The sequence below is a fragment of the Sorex araneus genome, chromosome 3 (genome assembly GCF_027595985.1).
Source record: "Sorex araneus isolate mSorAra2 chromosome 3, mSorAra2.pri, whole genome shotgun sequence".
NCBI lineage: Eukaryota > Metazoa > Chordata > Mammalia > Eulipotyphla > Soricidae > Sorex > Sorex araneus.
Genome location: NC_073304.1, coordinates 117,507,717 through 117,533,530, shown reverse-complemented (window position 1 = coordinate 117,533,530; position 25,814 = coordinate 117,507,717). Strand labels below are relative to the sequence as shown.

The 25,814-nt window shown below is 49.8% G+C and overlaps 3 protein-coding genes across 5 annotated transcripts in view; all 3 read left to right on the top strand.

The window, feature by feature from the left end:
* The window catches only part of SEC24C (SEC24 homolog C, COPII coat complex component), a 30,635-nt gene extending 16,855 nt beyond the window's left edge, over window positions 1–13,780 (top strand). For 2 of the 3 annotated variants that reach the window (XM_055131992.1, XM_055131993.1), the window contains exons 7-24: window positions 328–396; window positions 2,061–2,172; window positions 2,395–2,522; window positions 4,088–4,226; window positions 4,438–4,553; window positions 4,721–4,845; window positions 4,981–5,172; window positions 5,700–5,793; window positions 6,149–6,265; window positions 8,430–8,600; window positions 9,231–9,327; window positions 9,427–9,572; window positions 10,007–10,145; window positions 10,268–10,386; window positions 10,482–10,661; window positions 11,362–11,553; window positions 11,777–11,866; window positions 12,530–13,780. In XM_055131992.1, the coding sequence (XP_054987967.1) occupies window positions 328–396; window positions 2,061–2,172; window positions 2,395–2,522; window positions 4,088–4,226; window positions 4,438–4,553; window positions 4,721–4,845; window positions 4,981–5,172; window positions 5,700–5,793; window positions 6,149–6,265; window positions 8,430–8,600; window positions 9,231–9,327; window positions 9,427–9,572; window positions 10,007–10,145; window positions 10,268–10,386; window positions 10,482–10,661; window positions 11,362–11,553; window positions 11,777–11,866; window positions 12,530–12,670 (2,367 nt within the window). In that variant the 3' untranslated portion in view covers window positions 12,671–13,780. The remainder of the gene's footprint in view (window positions 1–327; window positions 397–2,060; window positions 2,173–2,394; window positions 2,523–4,087; window positions 4,227–4,437; window positions 4,554–4,720; window positions 4,846–4,980; window positions 5,173–5,699; window positions 5,794–6,148; window positions 6,266–8,429; window positions 8,601–9,230; window positions 9,328–9,426; window positions 9,573–10,006; window positions 10,146–10,267; window positions 10,387–10,481; window positions 10,662–11,361; window positions 11,554–11,776; window positions 11,867–12,529) is intronic. The other variant, XM_004615457.2, reaches the window with a different exon arrangement.
* Window positions 13,781–13,893: 113 nt separating this feature from the next.
* FUT11 (fucosyltransferase 11) lies at window positions 13,894–19,469 on the top strand. The gene is made up of 3 exons (XM_004615409.2): window positions 13,894–14,550; window positions 14,640–15,265; window positions 15,758–19,469. The coding sequence occupies exons 1-3, from the start codon at window positions 13,894–13,896 to the stop codon at window positions 15,903–15,905; spliced, it is 1,431 nt and encodes a 476-aa protein (XP_004615466.2). The 3' UTR covers window positions 15,906–19,469.
* Window positions 19,470–20,352: 883 nt separating this feature from the next.
* CHCHD1 (coiled-coil-helix-coiled-coil-helix domain containing 1) lies at window positions 20,353–21,533 on the top strand. Its single transcript, XM_004615456.2, has 3 exons — window positions 20,353–20,522; window positions 20,604–20,722; window positions 21,244–21,533. The coding sequence occupies exons 1-3, from the start codon at window positions 20,399–20,401 to the stop codon at window positions 21,352–21,354; spliced, it is 354 nt and encodes a 117-aa protein (XP_004615513.1). The 5' UTR covers window positions 20,353–20,398; the 3' UTR covers window positions 21,355–21,533.
* Window positions 21,534–25,814: the final 4,281 nt, after the last annotated feature.

Genomic DNA, 25,814 nt, shown 5'->3' with positions numbered 1-25,814 from the left:
ACAGTTTTGTATACCACATTGCTTAAAAAAATTAAAAAACAATTAAAAAAAAGTCAAAGCTTCCTCCCGTTTAGCCCTGCAACCTGTGCTTGTCTCCTGGGTTCCCCAGTCCTTATCTCTCTGCATTGGGTGTGAGCCAGTGAAGCCTGTCTTGGGCGGAAGACCTGGAGACTTTGGCTTGAGAAGGGGTCTGGTTTCAGCAGTGTGGACCGGGCTACAGCTGTTCACGTCTAACTCATCAGGGTTGAGAGAAGTAACATCTGCTTCTTGTTCTTTTGTCTCCCTCCCTGCATCCCCCTGCTGCCTTAATTATTAAAACACTAAAAGCCATTCAATGAGCTGCCTCCTCAGCAGAAAACCAGGCACAGAATAGACCCTGATGCCATTCCTAGTCCAGTAAGTGCAGGGTGTGTGTGTGTGTGTGCGTGTCACCCCTGTGTTAGTGCACCTGTGCATGCCTGTCACGTTCACACCTCATTCACCAGAGCCATCCCTGTCCGTCACCTCCCTTTACTCCTTCTAGACCCTTTTGCTTTCACAGACTAGAAGGACATGCATGCCTCAGTCATGGTGGAATGAAGTCAAGCCGTTCGCAGCTTCTTCCGTGTGGGGCGGGAGAGGTCAGGCTGTGACGGAGGGCCCAGGTGGCATGTCAAGCTTGGTTTCGGTCCTGCTGGCCCCTCCCGGAGCCTGCATATGATATGTGATGGAACAGGACAAAGCTGAGCAGGAGAACCTTATCCCCTTGGGTTTGATTTGCCCACAGCTTGTTGTAGAGAACCATTTGGGTAGGTGGCTGCTTCTGTATAAGCTTGGGACACTGGGGAAGGGACTGCTGCGTGGGAAAGTGCAAGCCACTTCCTCATCTGGGTTATCTCTCTGACGTGTTTCGAAGCTTCAGCTTTTTTCAGCTGCGTGAGATGGAGTCTTGGTCTCCTTTCACTTTTTCCTGATCTGACCAAATCTGTCCTGAAATCACTGACCAAAGGTCATCAACCTGCTTAAAGATCTGATTTTACAAGCTTTGCAAAATACTTTGCAAAGTTTTCTTTGGCTGGGTTTGTCAAAATGTGGGGGAAGAGGACTGAGCCGTACAGGATTGGATTCGCCTCCCCTCCCATATTTACACACGGATGCTTCCCTGAGAGTGGGGCGGCGTCTGCTTCCTCACCTTACTGAAGCATTCTGGCTGTTAAGCTTCTCACCGTGTCCCTTCTTTTTCCATTGAGTGTAGTCATTTGAGGTGCATTCATTTTTACATGGTTCCTGTCTTCTGTTTTTTGTTTTTTGTTTCTAAACTCTGACTCAGAATGTGTCTCGGGAAGAGAAAGGGAGGGAATCGTTTGCTGGGGAGAGAACTGAAATTTGATCATGTTTAAAATGTTGTGATTAGGGTCTGGAGCAGTAGTACAGTGGGTAGGGCGTTTGCCTTACACACAGCCGACGCAGGTTCGATTCCCACCATCCCATATGGTCCCCCAAGCACTGCACTGCCAGGAATAATTCTGGAATGTGGAGCCAGGAGTAACCCCTGTGCATTGCCGGGTGTGATCCAAAAAAAAAAAAAAACAACCAGATTGTGATTAGATGGGGCTGGAGTGAGAGTACATTGCGTAAGGTGCTTGCTCTGGCATCCCATATTGTCCCTCAACGCTGCCAGGAGTGGTCCCTTGAACAGAGAGCAAGGAATAACTGCTCAGATCATATAACTGGGTGTGGCGCCACCCCCATACCTCTCCCCCACCCACGACCCCCCCCAAAAAATTGGAGTCTTTGTCTTCTAAGCTTTCCTGTAAGGGGAAGAGGGAAGATGGTGATTGCCATGGATTGGGTGCTGTGGAGACTCATAAAAATGCTCATTTGGGGGGTTTGACTGTTCAGCATTTGCTGCCGAATGTAAGATGGAGAATGGCATTATGGCAGTTCTGTGGTCTCTGAAAGGCAAGTGGGCCTGGGCATGAACTCTTCCTTGGCAAGTGATTACTCCAGCCTTTCTCCTGATTGCCTGGGACCCGGCACTCCCTTGTTGCGCGTCCTCTCATTGCTCTTCTCCCCTGCAGATTCAGGTCATCGAGGATGACAGGAACAACAGGGGCTCCGAGCCATTTGTTACCGGAGTACGGGGCCAGGTGCCACCCTTAGTCACCACCAACTTCCTGGTGAAAGACCAAGGTGAGCAGGACACTGATCCTCTCCACAGACATGTTGTGCCAAGATAACAGCTTGCAGGTGGGGCTTTTGTCATCTTTGATCGAAAGCAGGCCCTCATCGGTCTCAGAAGACAAAAGCCACCATCCTTCTGCTCTAGCATTCGAGGGAGCCAAGGGGCGGGTTCCTAGTGACGAACTGGTAAGGTTCTGTGATGAGACTCAGGCTTCCTGCCTCCTCTTTCAGGGAATGCAAGTCCCCGATACATCCGGTGCACATCCTATAACATCCCTTGCACATCTGATATGGCTAAGCAGGCTCAGGTACCACTGGCAGCTGTCATCAAGCCACTGGCAAGACTGCCCCCAGAGGAGGTGAGTTGTGAGACTGGGAGGTGAGGGGTGAGAGTGAGACTCTGGATGTGATTCTGGCTGGCAGAGTGGAAGTCTTGGTTGGGCTGGAGGGAAAAGGGTCACCAATAGGTTTGTATCCCAGGGCATGGAGGAACAGTGGTAGGAGAACAAAAGCCCAAGAAACAGAATGGGGGCAACAGTATGGAAGAGCAGGCTCATCGGGGCAGACAGTTGCGTTCAGAAGCCCCTCTTAGTGTGGCCACATCCCAGGGTTAAGGAGGAAGCACCTCATTCTTATTTTTCTCATTGTTGCCTTTTGCTCTTTCATTCTTTTGTATGGGGGGGTGGTCGCCCTCTGAGGTGCCTGGGGATGACTCACAGTGCGGTGCTCAGGGGTCACTCATGGCAGTGCTCAGAAGACCATTGGTACTAGGGATCAACTTTCCGCTCCTGCGTGTGAGGATGTGCTTCCGCCCTTTGGACCCCTCTTTGGTCTTTGTATTGCTGTTTTGTATCTCAGGTTACAGTTATTAGGACAGTGTACATATGTATGTGGAGGGAGAGACACACACATATATTTAGCTGATTTGAGCATATGTTGTCATCTGATCCCTGAAACCGGTATGACAAGATTTCTAAGGTAAGAATAAGTAGATTAAGGGGCCAGAAAGATAGGGGGCAAGAAGGGCAAAAAGATAGGGCAGCAGGTATCTTGCCTTGCACAAGACTGACCCAGGTTGGATCCCCAGCATCCCATATCGTCCCCCAAGCCCCGCCAGGAGTGATCCCTGAGTGTAGAGCCAGGAGTAAGCCTTGAGCACAGCCAGTGTGGCCCCAAGTCAAAAACAAAAGAATGAAAGAAAAACAGGGTCAGAAACAAGAATACTGGGTGAGCTTTGATCTTCTCCTGTTCCCCTGGCAGCTCCTGCTTGGGAGAGCTAGTTTCACGGTCCCCTTTCTTTCACTGTTTTATGGTGCAGGGGATTGAACCCAATGCCTCACCTATCTTAGGCAAATGCTTCCTTTCTTAAGTAGTGAAATTTGAGGAGTTGGAGAGAAGTACGGCAGGTAGGGAGCTTGCCTTGCACGGGGCCTATCCTGGTTCAATTTCCAGCATACCATGTGGTTCCCTGAGCACTGCCAGGAGTGATTCCTGAATGCAGAGCCAGGAGTAATCCCTGAGCACCACTAGGTGTGGCCCAAAACACAAAAACAAAAGTGAAGTTTGTGCCAGTGTGATAGTATAGGGTTTAAGTTGCTTGCCTTGCACATAGCAGACTCTGGTTCAACCCATAGCACTGCATGTGGTCCTCTGAGCATTGCCAGGAGTGACCCCTGAGCATGGGTGGGTGTGGCCCCAAAACAAATGAAGTACAATTCTGGAGATGAGTCAGGAGAGAAAACTGTAGACTCAGACCCCTGAGGGATGTCTGTTACTACTGCCCTCCTCTTGCCTCCTCTTTGCCTCTTCTGTACCCCCGCACCAGACCAGATACCTGGGCCTTGCTCTTCCCACTTTCAGTTCCCATCACCTTTTGCTACACGTGTGAGCCCTCCATGCCTGAGGCTTCCCCTTTGCTCTTCAGGCCTCACCATATGTGGTCGACCACGGGGAATCTGGTCCTGTGCGCTGCAATCGCTGCAAAGCGTACATGTGCCCCTTCATGCAGTTCATCGAGGGAGGGAGGCGCTTCCAGTGCTGCTTCTGCAGCTGCATCAACGATGGTATGTTCATGGAGGCTGGTGGCAGGGGGAGTAGCTGTACTGAATCTTCTTCATTTTTTGCTCTTGGCAGCTCGAGGGGGATCTCTTGTTCAGGAGCGGGGAGAGTAAGGTCTATAAGGGAATGTGGGTCAGTGGAGCAAGCTCAGCTGGGACAGACTTGCTAAGTCTGAGAGTAGACCTTTGAGTAACACATTGCCATGCTCCCCCACAGTTCCCCCTCAGTATTTTCAACATCTGGACCATACCGGCAAACGTGTGGATGCTTATGACCGTCCTGAGCTATCCCTCGGCTCTTATGAGTTCTTGGCCACTGTAGATTACTGCAAGGTGAGGGAAGGCAGCATGGGGAGGAACAGTGGGTGGGGGACAGTGAGACAGCTCAGAGCTGCTGTGGTCATTCCCCTTGTCCTGTGTTGTCCCCTTGGGTGTTGGCTTTTCTTTAGTCCAGTACCCCGCTTACCTATATCCTTTCCCAACATCTCTTTCCTTTGCAGAACAATAAGTTCCCCAGCCCTCCCGCCTTCATCTTCATGATTGACGTCTCCTACAATGCCATCAGGAGTGGTCTCGTTAGGCTCCTCTGTGAGGAGCTCAAATCACTGTTAGACTTTCTCCCTAGGTGAGCATTACGGAGCTCAGGTGCTTCCTTTGGATAGGGGTCGGGTGGGTTGCTTCAGCGGATGGAACCTAAGGTCATGGATTGGTGGGTGGAGGAGAAAGTGGCAAGTCTAGGTAATGATGTCGCCTTCTACAGAGATGGCGGGGCAGAAGAGTCAGCAATCCGTGTTGGCTTTGTCACCTATAATAAGGTGCTCCATTTCTACAATGTGAAGAGCTCATTGGCCCAGCCACAGATGATGGTTGTGTCTGATGTGGCAGACATGTTTGTACCACTGCTGGATGGCTTCCTGGTCAATGTCAATGAGTCTCGGGCAGTCATCACCAGGTAAGAGATTGTGGGGTTAAGTAAAGCAGGAGTGGGTGGGTCCAGCCTCAGAGAGCTAGAGAATGAGCAGGGGCTTCAATACATGGACAAGGCTGCCCCTTGGAGGTTCTTGGAGTGTGGGGTCCAAAATACTAGAATTGAGGATTGGCCCATATGAACAGCTATATTTTGAGTCGGGTGTTTGGAACATACCCAGGGGTGCTTTGGAGGTCTTTCTGGCTCTGTGCTCAGAGTATTCCTGGCAGTATTGAAGAACAAAGCAGAGTTGGCTGCATGCAGGCAATCCACTAAAATGCTGTTCTAGCTTGCTGGCTCCTGGATAGCAATTTTTTTTTTGGGGGGGGGGGGGTGGGTGAGTTTTTCGGCTATACCTGGTGATACTCAGGGCTTTCTCCTGGCTCTGTGCTCAGAGATCACTCCTGGGGAGTTGTGGGTACTGGGGATTGCACTTGGGTTGGCTGAATGTGTTGTCACTCTCCAGCCCGTGGATAGTAAATTTGACTGCCATCTGTCACCTCTTTGTTCAGCTTATTGGATCAGATTCCAGAAATGTTTGTAGACACAAGGGAGACGGAGACAGTATTTGCCCCAGTTATCCAGGCTGGGATGGAGGCTCTGAAGGTAAGGCAGGAGCCCTGTGCCTCACTCTCCTCTGACCCTCTCCTCCACTAAACTACAAAACTCCCCTTTCTTGTTTTTTGTTTGCTTGTTTGGGGGCTATACGTGGCACTGCTCAGGAGTTACTCTTGCTCTGCACTTGGGAATTTTTCCTGGTAGGATGCCCGGGATTGAACCTGGGTCGGCCACATGCGAGGCAAACACTCAATGCTGGACCATCACTCTGGCCCCTTTCTCCAGTGACTTATGACAGTAGAGTCATAGCCTCTCTGACATGGTTGACACGGAGTCAGTGACAGAGGAAGAATAAATAATGGATGAATAAAGGAAAACTGAACCAGTCTTTCGTCTTTCCTAGGCTGCCGAGTGTGCGGGGAAGCTGTTTCTCTTCCACACCTCCCTGCCTATTGCTGAGGCCCCAGGAAAACTGAAGAACAGAGACGACAGGAAATTGATCAACACAGACAAGGAAAAGGTGTGAGATTTGGAGGTGGGGGGTGACTTTCCATTACAGAGGAGCGTAGTGGCAGCACCATGCTGTATCTGCCACATTCTCTCATCTTGTTCCTTGTTCATGCAGCACCACTTCTCTCTCTCACCATTCCACTCCCTCCACCCCACTGGCGTTCTCAGTTCTGTAATCCTGGGCCAAGGGTTTACCCACATTTCATTCCCTTGTCTTGTTACTCTATATAATGCATATAAGTGAGAACAGCCCCTATTTTTTCTTCTTCTCTGACTTTGTTTGCTAGGATGACACCCTGCACTGGAGTGATAGTATGGGGGTTAAGGCACTTGGCTTTGGTTGTGACCAACCATAACGCCATATTCTTTTTTTTTTTTCTTTTTGGGTCACACCTGGCGATGCACAGGGGTTACTCCTGGCTTTGCACTCAGGAATTACCCCTGGCCGTGTTCAGGGGACCATATGGGATGCTGGGATTTTGAACCCGGGTCGGCCGCGTGCAAGGCAAAAGCCTTACCCTCTGTGTATCTCTCCAGCCCCATAACGCCATATTCTTTAAAAATTTTTTTGAGGTAGGAGTTGCTGGTTTTGAGCCACACCTCGCAGTGCTTGGGGACTGTATTCTTGGCTCTGTTCAAGAGTGAGTCCTGGCTGTGCCGGCATTAGAAGCAAGGATAAGTGTGATGCCAGGCAAGTGTCTTAGCCCCTGTGCTTGCGATGCTCCAACAGTGCCATATTCCTAACTTCAGTGAGGGAGTCTGGGGCTAGACACTGCCTCTTTGTTTTTTGGTTTTGTTTTTTGGCCACACCCAGCTTTTCTCAGGACTCACTCCTGTCTCTGCACTCGAGGATTATCCCTGGTGAGCTCAGGGGACCATTAGGTGTGCTGGGGACAGACTTGCAGGATCTGCTATCCTGTCGCTCCGGCCCTAGTGCTGCCCTTTCCAGTGTTGCATCTGAGACTATCTGCATATCTCATGGCACTCTAACTCACCTCATTTCCAAGTCCCTGAGAGACTTGTTTGTTTGGGGGCCATGCAGTGTTGGGAGCAGAGCACGGCCTCCAGTCCTTTCAGCTGTCTCCCTGGCCACCAGGGGAAATTCCTTTCCAATTAAGCTAAAACTTAAAATTCAGATTAATCATGTTTCCCCAGTTAAAACAGAAAATACTTTGTAGACCATGGGAAACTGACTTCAACAACAGCCTGTAGTCGTATTGCAGACGTTCCCTATGTCAGCCATGATTAATCAGTGCAAGGCAGTACGTGATTACACCAGTCATGTGGAACTTGCTAGGTAGAGATTTTTTCAGAATGAACATGCTACTATTGCAAACCCCTCCCCCAGATAGATTTGAATCTTTCTCTGCTTTTGGCAGAGCCAGTGATTGAACCCAGGATTTGCATGTTGTAAGGGCAAATACTCATCACTGAGCTGTGCCCCGACCCTTGATTGGCATCTTGGTTGCCAGGGAGGCTTTCCACATGATGCTGGGGGGCCCGGGGCCACTCCCCGTGATTCTCAGCCAGCTGGCTGGTATTTCAGCACCTGAGATGTGGTGCTGTCTGGGCCCTGCAGTGCTGGGAATTACCTGGGTCACCCAGAAGGTGCTCAGAGACCTCCAGGGCCTCATCAGGCAGTGCCTGTGGACATGTGGTGTGGGGAGTGAACCAGGGTCAGCTGCGTGCAAAACGTGTGCCTTAACTGTTGTCCTTATCTCTTGTCTCAGTTTTGAAGTTGTACATGGACATACATGCATTTACCCAATATCACAGATGCCATACTCAAATAGGGTGGAGCTACTTGAACAGTCTGTTATTTTTGTTTGTTTGTTTTTGTTTTGGGAGTCATACTGGAAGTGCTCAAGGGATACTCCCAGCTCATGGGTCACTTGTTATGGTACTGGGGATTGAGCCTGAGCCTCTAGTGTGCAGCACATATGCACAGCCCACTGAACTATATTTCTGCCCTTTTATTTTTGGCTGTTATTGGGGAGTTTGGGTCATCTCTGGTGGTATTTGAGGGGCTCCTGGCTCTGTTCTCGGGGATCGCTCCTGGTGCTGCTCAGAGGACATGCAGTGCTGGGAACTGAACCTCCGCCATGTCGGGCATGTGCTTAGGCAGCCCTCTGAGCTCTCCCCAGCCCTGAATACTGTCTCCTGTTCCTCTCCAGACTCTGTTCCAGCCTCAGACAGGCGCCTATCAGACCCTGGCCAAAGAGTGTGTGGCCCAAGGCTGCTGTGTAGACCTCTTCCTCTTCCCTAACCAGTATGTGGATGTGGCTACGCTCTCTATTGTACCCCAGCTCACTGGTGGCTCTGTCTACAAATATGCTTGCTTTCAGGTATGGCTTGGGATTTGGGGGGAGCAGATGGGGGTAGCGTTGAGAATGTCTGTCTACATGTGTAGTAGCTTTGTAGCTGCTGGCGCACTAACAGGAATTGTGTTAGAGAAGAAGACCGTAGAGCATAAAGAAGATCATGGTGAACAGGAAGACGGGGGGTAGGAGGGGTGTTGATATCCTGCCTTACCACTACTGGCTATGTAACCTAGGGATAGAGTATTTACCTCTTCTTTGTTTCTTCATCACGTCAGAAATAATTTTTGGGGGTGGGATCATACCTGGTGATGATCAGAGGTGACTCCTGGGTCTGGACTCAGGAATCACTCCTGGTGGTGGGGTATGGAATGTGCACTCGAGACCGTATGACATGCCAGTGTATTCAGGGACCATATGGGATGTCAGGGAGCAAACCTAGTATGCAACGCAAATGCCCTACCCTCCGTGCTATCACCCAGCCCCGGGAATTATTTTTAAAGCACTTCATATCTCCATCCATGTACGTGCTGAAAAGTAATCATTACCATTATTAGCATTTTGGCTGATACTTGTAATTGTGATCCAGGCTTGGAGAGTTGGGGCGGGGGGGGGCGTTCAGGGAGATTGACTCCAAATGTGCCTCTGGGCCTGCAGGTGGAGAATGACCAGGAACGGTTCCTGAGTGACTTGCGTTGGGACGTACAGAAGGTTGTTGGCTTTGATGCTGTGATGCGGGTCCGGACAAGCACTGGTCAGTCCTAGTCGGCAAGAGTTGGTGGGGCGCTAAATCTGGAAGGGGCAAGTAGCTCCTGCCATACATTCAGCCTTGACCCTGTCCATGTGGCCTCAGGTATCCGTGCTGTAGATTTCTTTGGGGCTTTCTACATGAGCAACACAACTGATGTGGAGCTGGCTGGGCTGGATGGGGACAAGACGGTGACTGTGGAGTTCAAGCATGATGACCGACTGAATGAAGAGAGTGGCGCGCTCCTGCAGGTGGGGTGGGCGCAAAGGGCTGGGTTCATTCCACTGGGGAGAAAACGGCAATCGGGAAGAGGGGGAGTGAGAGTGGGCACTAGAAGTTGGGGAAGGGAGGTTGTTCTGAAGATGAGTTTCCTGCAGATGCTGGAATGATCTCTGGAGGCTCTGGTGCAACTGGGGGTGGGGGGTCCTGGAATAATTCAGGGTGGTGGTATAGCATCAGACTGATGGGGCAGGTGGGGTGAGCCGGTGCGCTTTCTCTTTGTTCACTTAGGGTAGATTTCCAGAGGAGCCTGAATAACTGGCTTAGTTTTTTTTTTGGAAAAGGGGATGGTAAGCCCAATAGATTTGGGAGCTTTGCCCTCGTTCTTAGTGTTGCCAGGGGGCAGTTGTTCCTCAGACTCTGATGCAGGTGGGAGAGTGAGTCCCAGCTCTCCCCTCCCCCACAGTGTGCCCTGCTCTACACCAGTTGTGCGGGACAGCGACGTCTCCGTATCCATAACCTGGCGCTGAACTGCTGCACCCAGCTGGCTGATCTGTATCGGAACTGTGAGACTGACACACTCATCAACTACATGGCCAAGTTCGGTGAGGCCAGAGACAGAGTGGGCTGGAATTAAGAAGTGCCCAAATGGGCATCAGTTCGGCGTGCCTGAGGACGTGCATGTGACGGGGGGCTGGGGGTGACTGTGCCATCTCCCTTCCTCCAGCGTACCGGGGGGTCCTGAGCAGCCCTGTGAAAACTGTCCGTGACTCGCTCGTCGCCCAGTGTGCCCAGATCCTGGCCTGTTACCGAAAGAACTGTGCCAGTCCCTCCTCTGCAGGACAGGTAGGCCAAATGTGATCGTGGAGGCGTGCCTGGGGACCTCTGCCCATAGGTGCGGAATTGCTCCTAATCATGGACTTTCTCTGGTGACCCCTCAGCTGATCCTTCCCGAGTGCATGAAGCTACTCCCAGTTTACCTGAACTGTGTGTTGAAAAGTGATGTTCTGCAGCCTGGAGCTGAGGTCACCACGGATGACCGCGCCTATGTTCGACAGCTGGTGACCTCCATGGATGTGGCGGAGACTAATGTCTTCTTCTATCCGCGGCTCCTCCCACTGGTATGACAGCGCTGGGCTGTGAGAAAGGACATGGCGATTTTTGTCCCGTCATCTTCCCAGTGGTGCCTGAGGTTCCTGGGGTGACTTCTGGCAGGTCCTAAGCCAGCAGTGGGGCCCGATGCTTCAGTGTGACATGTTGCCAGTCAGGCCTGGGGTGCTAGGAACCACCAGAGCCCCCCCCCCCCCCCCCCATGGAGCTTATAGGCTACCCAGCATCACCTGTCGGTCCTTAGGGTCTATGCAGCAATGGAGATTGATCTCAGGGCCTCGTATGTATGGGCCATGTCTTCCAGCTCTTGGAATGATCTCCCAGGCCTGAAAGGGACAGGAGAGGCCTGAGTGTTAGTACAGTGGGTAGGGAATTTGCCTCGCATGCAGCTGACCTAGGTTCAATCCCTGGCACCCCATATGATCCCCCAAGCCCAACAGGAGTGACCCCTGAGCACAGCCAGGTATGGCCCAAAAGCCAGAAAGATGGGTGGAGGGAGGCAGGCAAGGAGGAAGGGTCAGTGTTATCTGTGCCTGACACTAATGAATTTGTTTTGTGACCTATGTTATCTGGTCTAGTTTTCACAGAGTGACTAAGACTCAACTCTTTTCTGAGACTTGGTTTTCTGAACTTGTGTATGCAGCAGGGAGCTGGGGGCAGCAAATGAGCCTTCTGAGCGTTGGTAACCTTTTGCTCCCTTCCTTTGTGTAGACAAAGTCTCCCATTGAGAGCACCACGGAACCACCAGCAGTTCGAGCATCTGAAGAGCGTCTGAGCAATGGGGATATATATTTGCTGGAGAATGGGCTCAACCTCTTCCTCTGGGTGGGAGCCAGTGTCCAACAGGGTGTTGTCCAGAGTCTCTTCAGTGTCTCCTCCTTCAGTCAGATCATCAGTGGCTTGGTGAGGACAGGAAGTAAAGGAGAATTTTGGTGTGGGAGTGTACTTTGTGGCCTGATAGGAGTTGTGCAGGCCTGAAATAGCAGGAGCACTTGGGAGAGAGGAGAGGGGGCTATTGTCATTGTTTCGAAGCTTCGAAATTTTGGCAATACAGAAATGTGCACTACTCCATCTGGACTGGACTGTATACGTTATCATAAATGAATAAATAAAATTTGTTTTTCAGAGTGTTCTGCCAGTTCTGGATAATCCATTGTCCAAGAAGGTTCGAGGCCTCATTGACAGCTTAAGGGCACAGAGATCACGGTATATGAAGGTAATACTGATGTGGACTCTGAATTTCTTATCTTGTCATGTCCTCTACCTGATGGGGAAGTGACTGGATAATGGGACTTCACAGCATGTATAATTAATTCCCTTTAGCCTTGTTTCATGGGCTAGAGCGATAGCACAGCGGTAGGGTGTTTGCCTTACATGTGGCTGACCCAGGGTCGGTTCCTCCGTCCCTTTCGGAGAACCTGGCAAACTACCAAGAGTATCCCGCCCGCACGGCAGAGCCTGGCAAGCTCTCCATGGCATATTCGATATGCCAAAAACAGTAACAAGTCTCACAATGGAGATGTTACTGGTGCCCGTTTGAGCAAATCGATGAATGAGGACAGGACAGTGCTATAGCCTTGTCTCATGACCCTGTGTTTTTTTATTTTTTTATTAGTGAATCACTGTGGGGGTATCATTACAGTCTTACAAACTTTGGTTCTTGTATTTCAGTCATACAGTGATCGAGTACCCATCCCTCATTCAGTGCCCGTTTGCCACCCAGTACCCATCCCTCATTCAGTGCCCGTTTGCCACCCAATCAATGGTCCCTGCATTCCTCCCACCACCCCTACCCTGTTACCCCCCACCTCTGTGGCAGGGCATTCCCTTTTGCTCTCTCTCCTTTTGGGTGTTGTATGACCCTGTGTTTTGCTTGTAGCTGATCGTGGTAAAACAGGAGGACAAGCTGGAGATGCTCTTCAAGCACTTCCTGGTGGAAGACAAGAGCCTGAATGGAGGAGCATCCTATGTGGACTTTCTCTGTCACATGCACAAAGAAATTCGACAACTACTGAGCTAGAGCAAGTGGGTAGATGGCATAGGGTCCCAGGCCAGCTTCCAGGAAGTTACCCCAGGAGAGCAGAGAAACTGGGACACTTTCCTATCTTATAAGTCATGTAAGCTGACCTCAGTCTCTTTGGGGGGTGGGGGAGGTCTAAGGAGACACCTTCTTTCTGGGCTCAAGTATCCTACCACTCTGTCATGTCCTGCTGATGGAAGGTGCCCCTATCCCTTCACTTGACCCTCCTTTTCCTGCTAATCCCGTCATAATGAATGTAGTTCCTCAGTTCACTGTATATGATTCAGAGTTGGGGGCACCCAGACCCTGGCAGCAATATGTGTCCCTCTGGACCAGCCTCCACAAGAGGGGTAGGCAGGAAGGAGTGGGGAATCCCAGGGTGACTGGGGGCAGGGGGGCAGGGGGGCTGATTCAGCTCAATGTCATCAACAACTTCCTATATTAGGGATAAAACATACAGGTGCACAAGAGCTGCAGGTGGAGGCCATAGGAGGTGAAGAGAAAAGTGGTGGGCCCCTTCTGGGCCTAGAAGGCAGCAGCGAGTGAGAGTTCCTGCCGGTGGTGGATGAGCTTTCGCAGCTCCCACTGCTGTCTTTCTCTTCGGCAATGGTCGGTGATCGCCGTGAATAGAGGCGCGTGGTGAGCGCTGAATGCGCCTGAGAACTGAATTGCAGTCTATCACAGCCTGGGAGAGCCCCCAGCCTCCTTCCCGGCCCGAGAGGCCCCAGCACTGGAGGTTCTGTAGGGAGCCTGGCCGTCAACTTGCAATACCTCACAGAGCCAGCCCACACCCCAACTCCGAGCTTCCACTGGAAACACTGCTTTCTCCAAGCTGGGGGACCTGGGAGAGAGGCATAGGCTGCTGGAGCTCCGTCCTCTCCTGCCAGGACACCATGGGATACCACTGGGCTCTGGTGTTGAGAGTGGCCGACATGTATCTTCCAACCCCAACTGTCTGGGGCAGGACAAGGGCTAGGCTAGATGGTGCCAGCTTGCCTGCTCCCGGCCTGGGCTCCCCCTGCCCCGGACCTCTCATTTCTCCTCATTGGTTTATTTTTCAATGCATCTTTAATTTGTAAAGAAATAAAATAAATTAAGATGTAACCAGTCGCCGCGTTTTCCCCCGTGACCCTTCGCTTCCTCGGCGGGCTCTAGGGCGCGGCCGCCCCGTGGGCAGCGAGCGGAGCTGCGCATGCGCGCGTGCGGGTGGCGCCGGCGGGGACATGGCGGCCGGGGGCGTGCTGGTGGCCTTGGGGGCGCTGAGCGTGTGCGTGGCTGCGGGCTGCGGGGCCGAGGGCGAGGCCGGCGGGCCGGCGGGGTGGGCGGAGCCGTGGGGCGGCGCGGGGTTCGGGCGGGCGGCGGCGCTGGGCGCGGCGGCGGCGGCGGCGGCGGAGGAGCCGCTGCTGCTGTGGTGGAGCCCCGGGCTCTTCCCCCACTTCCCCGGCGACTCGGAGCGCATCGAGTGCGCGCGCGGCGCCTGCGTGGCGACCCGGGACCGGCGGGCGCTGCGGGACCCGCGGACGCGCGCGCTGCTCTTCTACGGCACCGACTTCCGCGCAGCCGAGGCGCCGCTGCCGCGCGGGCCGCAGCACAGCTGGGCGCTGCTGCACGAGGAGTCGCCCCTCAACAACTTCCTGCTGAGCCACGGCCCGGGCATCGGCCTCTTCAACCTCACCGCCACCTTCAGCCGCCACTCGGATTACCCGCTGCCGCTGCAGTGGCTGCCCGGCCTGGCCTACCTGCGCCGCGCCGCGCCCCCGCTCCGGGAGCGCGCCGAGTGGCGCCGCCGCGGCTACGCGCCGCTGCTCTACCTCCAGTCCCACTGCGACGTGCCCGCCGACCGCGACCGCTACGTGCGCGAGCTCATGCGCCACATCCCGGTGGGCGCGGGCTGGGGGGCGGGCCGGGCCCCGCGCCGAGCGAGCGAGCGAGCGAGCGCGCCCCCTGACCTCTCCTCTCGCCCGCCCAGGTGGACTCCTACGGGAAATGCCTCCAGAACCGGGAGCTGCCCACCCCGCGGTTGCAGGACACCGCCACAGCCACCACCGAGGACCCCGAGCTCTTAGCCTTCTTGTCCCGCTACAAGTTCCATTTGGCCCTGGAAAATGCCATCTGCGAGGACTACATGACGGAAAAGCTGTGGCGCCCCTTGCACCTGGGCTCTGTGCCCGTGTACCGCGGTTCCCCCTCTGTGCGAGACTGGATGCCCAACAACCACTCCATCATCCTCATTGACGACTTCGAGTCGCCCCAGAAACTGGCCGAGTTCATCGACTTTCTGGACAAGAACGACGAGGAGTACATGAAATATCTGGTCTATAAGCAACCAGGGGGCATCACCAACCAGTTCCTGCTGGACAGCCTGGAGCAACGGGAGTGGGGTGTCAACGATCCCCTGCAGCCCAACTACCTAAATGGCTTCGAGTGTTTTGTGTGTGACCACGAACTGGCCCGACTGCAAGCCCAGAAGGCCCACGATGCCTCCCCGGGAGAATTCCCCGTCCCCGAGCCTCGCATTGCCCAGCCCTCACACATGGCCTGCCCCATGCCCACACCGGGCTTCGGCAGTGTGGAGGAGATTCTCGAGAATGACAGGTAAGGCCAATCCCGGTGCCTCACCTACTGGTGTCTGCTGAAGTAGCCCGAGGCACAGTGGGATGCTGCCCACACAGGCCCAGCCATTCTGTCTGCTGGGGATTTGGGGAGGTGGGTGCCAGAGCCAGCAAAGAGCTGAAGGACTCCACTGCTGTGCGTTGCTCTTGCAAGCCCCATCAGGAGGTGGAGGAACCTAATTTGATCCCCCTGATCTGCATGATCCTCCCCAGCACCAAGCTGGAGTAGCTCCTGGTTACCATGTGGCATGACCCCCCAAAACAAAATAGTTCTTGGCAAGATAGGTACGAACTGAAAAAGCACAGTGAAGGATGTAAAATAGAATGAATTCGAGGCAACAACACATGAAACTTGGCTTATGTGGACAAAGGCTTCAACCAGAGCAAAGGGCTTGTCTACCCGAGACACAGATTTGGGTAGTTAGGCAGGACTTGTATGTGTAGAGATAATCCAACCCCCATTTTGTTGTTTCAGCTGGAAGGAGATGTGGCTGCAAGACTATTGGCAAGGTCTGGACCAGGGGAAAGCTCTCACTGCCATGATCCACAACAACGAGACACAGCCGCAGAAATTTTGGGATTACCTACATGAAATCTTCATAAAACGGAATCAAAATCTTTAATTAGTCCCATCAGAGAGCCTTGGTAGAGCTAAGGAGATAAAGTACTTATGCAGCTATGAATCACGAGGTGCGTTTGCTGCTAAACCCTTCACTCGTATGAATACAAGGAATTCTGTTAGATCTACTGGTATTTTATCTAATGATGTATAATCAAGATTTAAGCCTATGCTAACACAGCCTGTTCTCAAGGAGCAATGAAGGCATTGTCCAGTACTTGGTTTAGCAGGAAGCAGAAGTCTGAAGCACCCATGTAGTTCAAGGAGTTTTTAAATTATAGGTTTTTTTTCAGGGGAGGAGGGGATGTCACTTCTGGCATGCTCAGGGGTTACTCCTGACTCTGTACTCAGAAATTAATCCTGGCAGGCTCAGCAGACCATGTGGGATGCTGGAGAGCAACCCCGGGTTGGCATTATGCAAGGCAAATGCCTTCCCTGCTCTAGTATCGCTCGGGCCCTTAAATGACTTTTTAAAGGATTTCTCATTTCTCTAGCCATTTCATCCTTGTCCTAAGGTTCAATTGAACTCTAAGGTTCAATTGAACAATTGTACCTCTTTGGCTACAAATGAGGTAAGATGAGCTAGGTTTAGAGGTTTTTTTTTTTTTTTTTTGCTTTTTGGGTCACACCCGGCGATGCACAGGGGTCACCCCTGGCTCATGCACTCAGGAATTACTCCTGGCGGTGCTCGGGGGACCATATGGGATGCTGGGATTCAAACCCGGGTCGGCCGCGTGCAAGGCAAACGCCCTACCCGCTGTGCTATCACTCCAGCCCCCTAGGTTTAGAGTTTTAACATTTCTAATCTCCTTGTAACATTTCAGTCCCTCATTACTCAGTGTCCTGATTTTCTTCTCCTCACCACCTGCTTTAAAAACTGTTATGCTGAGGTTGGAGAGACAGTACAGTGTGTAGGGTGCGTGCTTTGCTTATGGCCAACCTAGATTCAATCCCTGACATCCCATATGCCCACTATATGGGGATAGCAAGCACCTTACCTGTTGTACTATCACTCCACCCTTAGAGCTGTATTTTTTGACATCATTTTGCTTTTCAAGTCAGACTTTTAAATAGCTTTTTCTTTTCTAGTTTTATAATTTTTAATGTTATTCCCAGATCCATTCTTTTTTTTTTTTAAGTTTGAGAACCATTGGTTTATTCAACAGATGAATACAAAGTTATTCACAATTATCTTTAGAGTGGCAGGTGTGGCATGCCCAGATCCATTCTTACCTGCATTAAATTCATTGTAGATTTGGTAGCTTATTTTTTGTGTTTGCTTTTTTGTTTGGGGGGCCATGCTCTGTGGGCTATTCCCCGCTTTGTGCTTTTCCCAGTGGTGCTCGGGGATAAAGGGGACCATGCGGTGTTGGGGATTGAACCCATGAGTTACCTCTCTGACCTCTACTTCATTTCTTATTTAGGGCATATCTAGGATTCCTTCCCACTGGATTCTGGCTACTAACTTACTCTGTTCATGTGCAATGACAATGTAATGAAGTGTCCTGTTCTATTATAGGTTGAAGATGGAAACTAAGCCTGGAAATTATAGTAGAAAAAAATCATATAACTAGAAACAATGATATGATTTCATGTGCTGGACAGATAGCACAGCAGGTAAGCTTGCACTGCACATGGCTGACCGGGTTCCATCTCAGCATCCATATGGTCCCCTGTGCCCCATCCAGGAGTGATCCCTGAGTACAAAGCCAGGAATAAGCTCTGAGCATAGCTGATGTGACCCAAAAAACAAAATAAAACATCCGATTTTGAAATGTTCAAATAGGGAAATACGAATCAAAGTGTAGTCTTTTGTTTTTAATTTGTGCTCCAGGACTGAGCCTTATACATACTGTACAAGTGTTCTAGTGCTGACCCACATCCCTGGACCCTTAAAGTATAGATTTTTATAGGACTTTGGTTCTTTTTTAGTGACATCTTCTGTCCATTTTTTTTTTTTTTTTTGGCTTTTTTGGGTCACACCTGGCTCTGCACTCAGGAACCACTGCTGGCTGTGCTCAGGGGACCATATGGTATGCTGGGAATTGAACCCGGGTCGGCCACGTGCAAGGCAAATGCCCTACCACTGTGCTATCACTCCAGCCCCTATTTTTTTTTTTTAATTAAACTTTTTTTCTCCTTTGTTTTGCTTTTACCTGGCATATCATACAAGCAAGCTTGGGCCTCCCGCATACAAACAAGTACTCAGCTTAGTGAAGTAGCTCTCAAGCTCTTTTTAAGTTTTTGTGTGACGAAAAAAGTTCCATTTTTCCCAAAGAGTACTGAGAACTATGGTGGAAAAAATATAGTTCAACCAAACCCTTAAACTCAGGGATTGAAGGAAGTGGCCAACTGGGTTTCAGTTGCTAGTACCCTATATACCCCACCTCAAGCTCTGTGAGGAGTAAGCCAGGAGTAAGCCCAGAGCACTGTGGGGTGTGGCCAAGGATTTCACTACCATGATGATTCTCACCCCCACCCCAATTTTATTATTTAAAAATTGCCCTGCAAAATATTGGGGATGTAGTTTAATGGTAGAGCCCTTGTGTGAAGTAGGCATGTGTGAGGCCCTGGGTTTAATCACTGAAACAAACAAAAAAAAGCCTCTCAGCAGCATGAAGAGAGGAAAAAAACACCTTCCAAAATACATCAGGGTTGAAGAGAGCTCAGTATGCAGGGTGGGTACTTTCTATGTAAGAGGCTCAGAGTCAATCCCTGTGCCAGATATGGTACCCATAGCATTACCATAAGTTTCCCTTGAGTTTCCAGTCAGAAACAGCCCTGAGCACTGCCTGAGTGACCCCACAAAATACTCATCTTAAAATTTGACATTGTAGGGCTCCACAAAAGAAGTCAAATGAAAGATTCTGATTTCTAAGATTGCAGTCTTTTTAAGTGCAAGTGTTGCTGGTTTATAATGAAAAAATACGTATTATCCAAGTGCAGACTAAGGACAAACTTCATTACATGCAACAAAAAGGGCAAGTGTGGAGTCTTCTTCCTAATATCACTTCATACTGGTGGGACGAATGGGCGTACTGCCAGGGATCCTCAGGGTCACTCCTGGTGGTACTGGGGACCGGAGGAGAGAGATGCAGTGCCAGGGACTGAACTGGTGTTGGTCACGTGCAAAGCAAGCACCTTAACCTTTGTACTGTGTAGTCTCCGGCATTGGCGTTTTATGAACAAAGTGAACTGTAGTTATGATTGCTTATGGGTAGATTCATGTCTTCTCTGTGGCCAGTGCTTCCCAGACTTTCTCTTTTATTTCTGTAAAACAGGTGCTAAAAAGGAAAGAATCAGAAATAGCCATCTACCTGAGCACTTGCCAAATACCAATGGCTTCAGTTTCTCTTTAGAGAAATCAAGCAGCATATGTTTGCTTTGGTTCGGGGCCAGTCTGTACACAGCAGCGGGCTTTGGGGTTATCGGTAGTCAATGTGCCACATACCAAGCAGTTTATGCTGCTGGAAGTGGGGCTGGAGCATGGGGCTGATGACTTTAAGAATGTTGCTATTTTCTAAGAGCTCAGGTTTCATTTTGTATAATAAAAACTTTTTAAACACTGTCTTCTGCTTGGTTCTATTTCTGTGATATTCATGTTGAACTTGAAAACTTGTGGAAATATCTGTTCATTTAACTAGTATTCATTTAACCAGAACGTTTGCACATTTAACTAGGATTAGCAATGTTCCAGGCAATGGGAATTCATTAATGAACGTTCTAAGGTCCCCGTTCTCATGCTGTTTACATTTTAGGATTTGGTTGGTTTGGTATTTGGGCCACAGCAGGCTGTGATCTGGGCTTACTCCTGGTGGGACCCAGACCATAATGCGGTATTAGTGGTCGAACTGGAGCGGCTGCGTGCAAGTGCCTTACCCACTGTACCACCTCTCCAGCCAAGTGCTTGTATTTTAAATGCTTGCTTAAGGGCATAAAATCTCATTCGTCCTATGAATAAAATAAAACAGGTCAATGGAGGCGAGGCATGAGAAGCAGGGAAAGTTCTGAAATAGAATAACCAGTTGTCAAACAGGCAAAGATTTAGGAGATTTAAAATTGGTATTAAGTTATTTCAGCACACTAAATATACAACCAAATTAGTTCTCCAGGGGCTGGAGCGATAGCACAGCGGGTAGAGCATTTGCCTTCCACGCCGCCGACCCGGGTTCGATTCCCAGCATTCCCATATGGTCCCCTGAGCACCGCCAGGAGTAACCCCTGGGCATCGCGGGGTGTAACCCAAAAAGCAAAAACAAACAAAAAAAAAACAAGTTCTCCAAAGTCATCTACGGAGGGTTGGAGCAAGTGCAGCGGGTAAGGCACTAGCAGGCAGACGATCCCGGGTACCGAGGAGCCCCCAGCGCCCCACAGGATTCTGCACCCAGCGGAGCGCGCCGGTGCAGAACAGCGGGCCACGCCTGCGCGGAGCGGGCCCCCGGGGGTCACGTCGGGTCACGCACGGCACCGAACAGCCTGCCGGGAGCTCGGGGAGCCATGGCGGCGCCCAGCCTGCGGGGTCGCTTGGCGCGACTCGGAACCTCGCAGAAGCCGGTTCTGAAGCCCAACAAGCCTCTGGTTCTGGCCGACCGCGTCGGGGAGCGCCGCCGGGAGCGGGGCGGTGAGCGCGCGGGGTCTCGGGCCCCCGGAGGGGCTGCGGGGCGGCTGGGCTGAGGTCAGCGTCTCCCCGCTCTCCCCGCAGAGGCGACCTGCATCACGGAGATGTCGGTGATGATGGCTTGCTGGAAGCGGCACGAGTTCCGCGACGACGCGTGCAGAAAGGAGATCCAGAACTTCTTCGATTGTGCATCGAGGGCCGAGGTGACAGGCTTCTGGGGAGCATGGGGCGAGGGGTGCAAATGATGGCTCTGTCTCCTGACGGGCAGTGAGAAGGTCACTCCTTTCCGAAAGGACGAGGAGCGGGGGAGGTTGTGTTTTGGAGAGTTTTCCCTTGAGCGACTTACGTAATTGCTTCGAACTTCCTAATTACCAGACATAAATAGGCTGTCTGGAGTTTGGGACTGTTAGAGTAAGGAATGAATGGGAAAACCTTGTTGTAAAACGTAAATTGCTTCTCAGAAAGACATTATTTATCTGTATTAGAGCTAAAGGTACTGAAGGATAGTTGTTTGCTTTGCTATCTAGATTTTAATTGCTTCCTGCCATGCTTGTTTTAGGACATAGTCATTTTAGGGCCTAAGGCCCTTTTGTTGAAAGAGTACTGAGAAAACAGATTTTTCCAGGCTAGCTGATAGTGTACTACGATTGAGGACATTGTGAGAACTATCCGCCGAGGTCAAGAGGAAATTTAGAGTTGTCATTCTTTTGTTTTGTGTTTTCAGGCAGCCCGAAAGATGAGATCAATCCAGGATACTGTAGAGTCTGGGAGTTTACCCCCCAAGAAAATGAATAAGTTGTTACAGAGGTTTCCTAACAAACCTCATGTGAGCTGAAAACAGAGGTATTTTCAATGACTGGACTGTAGCTTTTGAGAACTATGTAAAAGTTATTTTTTGAGACATTTGCACTACCCTGTCTTTTTGAAAGGTAAAAAAGGCCCAACATTTTTTTCATACTTTGGAATCCTTGGAAGTTAAGCAGTATCTTGAATAAATTTCTATCTAAAAAAAAATCCCGTGGACTTTTGTTGTGGATTGGGTACCCCTCCCCCCTCCATTCTTTGTTTTGCTTTGGGCCACACTCAGCAGTGCTCAGGACTCACTCCTGGCTCTGCATTCAGGGGTCACTCCTGATGGAGCTTTGGGGGCCACATCTGGTGCCAGGATTGAACCTGGGACAGGCACATGCAACACCAGTACCTTACCTACTCTACTCTTTGGCCCTATTCCATTATTTTTATTTGTTTGTTTGTTTATGGGCCACACCTGGTGATGCTCAGGAATTACTCCTTGTGCTTGGGGAACCATATGGGATGCCAGAGATCAAAAGAGGTTCAGCCGCATGCAAGGCTTCTTGTATTCCATATATTCTAGTAAAGTCTGGATGTTCTGTACTCCTGGACTTGTCCCAGGAACAAGACAAAAACTTGTTAAGGGGGACAAAGTAATGGTACGGTTGGTAGGGTGCTTGCCTTGCACATAGCTGACCTTGGTTTGATCTAGGTAACCTGAGCACAGAGCCAAGAGTAAGCCTTGAACACCACCAGGTGTGGACCCCCACTCACAATTTTTTTTCTTTAAGCCCTTTTAATTTTAATTCGGTCCTTTGGGATATTGCAGTCAGCCTATATTAACAGTGTTTTTACCACTATCTGTAAGTATTTAGTAACAACAGATTTTGTGCATAAATCCTGAAAAGTATACCCTGAGTAATCCTGAAAAGTTTCCATGAAGTTCACATTTAGACCCAAAGTAATTATAGATTTTATTTGACTCAGAATTAAAAATTGTTTTTAGGTGAGAGATGTAACTCAGGTAGAAAGTATTAGGTCTGAGCACTATTCCTCCCTGAAATAAAAAAAAAATAACAATAGGAAAAATGTCACAAAATCCACTCCCCATCTCCCCACCCAAAAGAATGCAACAAAGCCCGAGGGATGTAGCTCAGCAATAGAACACTTGTACTGCATGTGTGACACTGTGGATTTGGTAGGCGCACTGCCAAAAAAAAATGCGTACATATATATGTTCATATATATACACACAATAAAAAGATCAGGCAACTGGGGCTGGAGCGATAGCACAGCGGGTAGGGCGTTTGCCTTGCACGCGGCCGACCCGGGTTCGATTCCCAGCATCCCATATGGTCCCCTGAGCACCGCCAGGAGTAATTCCTGAGTGCAGAGCCAGGAGTAACACCTGTGCATCGCCAGGTGTGACCCAAAAAGCAAAAAAAAAAAAAAAAAAAAAAAAAAAAAAGATCTGGCAACCTTAATTTCTTATTCCTACTAAGTAGTAATCAGCGGACCTGATTATTTTCATTCTTCAGTGACTTGTCCACTGAACTCTCCTAAATGTTGAAACAGACTTGACAGTTATTGTTCTTGGTGTATCACCTGTTCACTTCTCTCATTAAGCTACTCACCTATTTTCTAAAGGCATAAAAGTCATTTTCTTGGCAAAAACAAAGTGACTTTCTCAGGATGCTCTGCTCAATGTGCGGAGTACATGTTTTAGATGAGGAGGCCAGGGTTCTAGCACAGATGTTTGGTCCTTCAAGCATGGCAGGATTGGCCTTGGCTACCTGCAGGTGCAGCTTCTACACCAAAACAATACCAAATTTGTTTGCTCTTTGTGACTGGGAGACTAGAAACAACTGTTGCATTTTTATTTACACTGTGTCCCCCCAGGCATAACTGCCTTTACTATGTACCCCCTATCAGAGATTCTCAAGTGGTTTTTGACTCTGACCCCTTTTCCTGAGAAATTTTTACATAACTCTATATGAAATATATAAGTCAAACATTTACTGGTAATCATAAATTTACTTTGAAAAATGTTTTCTGTGACTTCCACAGTTTTAAAAACCGGATTTTATAGCACTAAATAGAGGGGTCTGTGGGGTTCTTAAAGGTTCAGTGGTTAAATATAAAGGAATGTTGCCTCCAGAGTTGCTCTCCCTCTGAGCAGTTCCCATCATTTTTCTTTTTCTCTTCTTATTTTTTTTTTTTGTTTTTGTACTACACCCAGCAGTGCTCATGACTTACTCCTGGCTATGCACTCAAGGATCACTTTTCGTGGGCTCGGGAGACCAGATGGGGTGCTGAGGATTGAACCCAATTCAGCCACATGCAAGGCAAGCGCTGTACCGCTGGCCACCGTTTTCCTCCACTATCTCCAGCACCTTATCCACCCATTTTCACACCCCTGGGCAATTTGAGCCTTTTAGGAAACAACTCAATGCTTAGACACTTTCGGCCATTCTTATAAATTCTTTTTCTTTTTTTTTTCTTTTTAGGGCACACCCAGCGATGCTCAGGGGTCACTCCTGGCTCTGCATTCAGGAATTACTCCTGACAGTGCTTGGGGAACCATATGGGATGCCAGGGACTGAATGGGGGTAGGCTACAAATGCCCTACATACTATATTATTGCTCCAACCCCTATGGTCAGTAAGTACTCAGGGAAAGAGTATGGGAAAGTGAAAAGGGAAATAATTAGATCTATAACCACAAGTGAAATTTAGCATTCTTTTAGGGAGAGGTGTAAGGTAGGTGGACTGTAGGGATAGTATAGGGATTAAGGAATGTGCCTTGCATGCAGCAGATCCCAGTTGCAACCCATATGGTCCCCAGAGCTGTGCTGGGAGTGATCCCTGAGCACAGAACCAGGAGTAAGCACTGAATGCCACTAACTCTCCCCACCACACCACTCCCCCCAAAAAGTTAAAAAAAAAAACCAACCCTGATCAAAGGGCTCTGGGGTGCGGGGGTCACTAGACCTATTGGGCAGATTCAGTGGTAAAGCTCCAAAATGTAACATTGAGCAGTGATGCTAGTGCTAGTGTACCTGCATGGCTACACCCAGTGGTGCTGTGGAGTGGTAGTTGCACTGAGAGGTAGGATGTGGTGCCAATGTGAACTCCTGTGAGCTGGAGTTTAGCTTTTTTTTGGTTTTTTCTTTTTTTTGCTTTTTGGGTCAGACCCGGTGATGCACAGGGGTCACTCCTGGCTCTGCACTCAGGAATTACCCCTGGTGGTGCTCAGGGGACCATATGGGATGCTGGGAATCGAACCCGGGTCTGCAGCGTGCAAGGCAAACACCCTACCCACTGTGCTATCACTCCAGCCCCTTCATTTAGCATTTTTAAGACCAGAGATAATACAGGAGTTAAAGGACAAGCCAAAAGCAGGTGGTTCCCTGAATATGCTTGGATGTATGTCCAAAAAAACAATTTAGCATTTCAGGTAGGACTATGGTATTATTAGCCATTCTTATATGAAGTCATAGTACTTCCATTTACTGTTTGAAACCTCAATGTATCTGTCAGTTTTAAAATCACAGTATTTATTACATTTGCTGCTGGATCTAACTGGCAGAGCAGAGATAGTACAAAGGTTAAGACACTAGCTTTGTATGTCATCTGCATCTATCCTTGGTTCAAATCCCACCCCCCACTATGATCCCACCAAGCACTGCCAGTGTGGCCCCAGAACAAAACAAAAAGACAACTGGGGCCAAAGATATATTATAGAGGCCAAGTGGCTTACCTTGTTTGTGGCTAACCAGGTTTGATAGTTGTCACCCACTTCCAAGAACTACAAATTTGTGTTTTCATAACTGTGTTTCAATGTAATTGTTTTCTTTGTATTCTTTTTCTTTTCCTTTTTAAAATTTTGCTTTGCTTTTGAGTCATAGCCAACAATGCTCAGGGGTTCCTCCCGATTTTGTACTCAGGAATTACTCCTGGTGGTGCCTGAGGGACCATATGGGATGCTGGGAATAGAACCCGGTTGGCTGTGCAAGGCAATCACCTTACCTGCTGTACTCTCTCTTCTGGTCCTTTTGTATTCTTTTTTCTTTTGGGATGGGTTGGGGAGCATTGTTGGGTCAAACCAAGAGGTGTTTAGGGATTATACCTAGCGGTGTGGTTTGCAGCACAGGAAGACAAGCGTCTTAACCCAATCTTCTTGTAATTCTCATTTTACACGTTTATAAACAATAGAAGTTCACCAGGATGCTAAAGGGCCTTGGTATAAGAAAAGAACGCAAAAAAAAAAAGAGAACCCCCTGAGTCGAAGGCCCCACCGACAATCAGTGCAACCATTTCCTGAAATCAAATGCTTCCCCAATTAGAGCTATAAAAAGTCTCCTGGAATGCGGACCTTTGGACTACAGTTCCCAGAATGCGGTGCGGCTCCAGGGCCTATCCAGAGTTAGGACGCTGGCTCCGCCCACCGCCTCCGGCGGTGTCTTGACAGCCTACGGTTCCCGGCATGCAGCATTCCCGACTG

Excerpts from the sequence above, each read along its gene's own strand:
- FUT11 (XM_004615409.2), top strand. The coding sequence starts at position 13,894 with ATGGCGGCCGGGGGCGTGCTGGTGGCCTTGGGGGCGCTGAGCGTGTGC. Across the intron at positions 14,551-14,639 it reads AGCTCATGCGCCACATCCCG|GTGGACTCCTACGGGAAATG; the intron begins GTGGGCGCGGGC and ends TCGCCCGCCCAG. Across the intron at positions 15,266-15,757 it reads GAGATTCTCGAGAATGACAG|CTGGAAGGAGATGTGGCTGC; the intron begins GTAAGGCCAATC and ends TTGTTGTTTCAG.
- CHCHD1 (XM_004615456.2), top strand. The coding sequence starts at position 20,399 with ATGGCGGCGCCCAGCCTGCGGGGTCGCTTGGCGCGACTCGGAACCTCG. Across the intron at positions 20,523-20,603 it reads GCGCCGCCGGGAGCGGGGCG|AGGCGACCTGCATCACGGAG; the intron begins GTGAGCGCGCGG and ends CTCTCCCCGCAG. Across the intron at positions 20,723-21,243 it reads ATTGTGCATCGAGGGCCGAG|GCAGCCCGAAAGATGAGATC; the intron begins GTGACAGGCTTC and ends TTGTGTTTTCAG.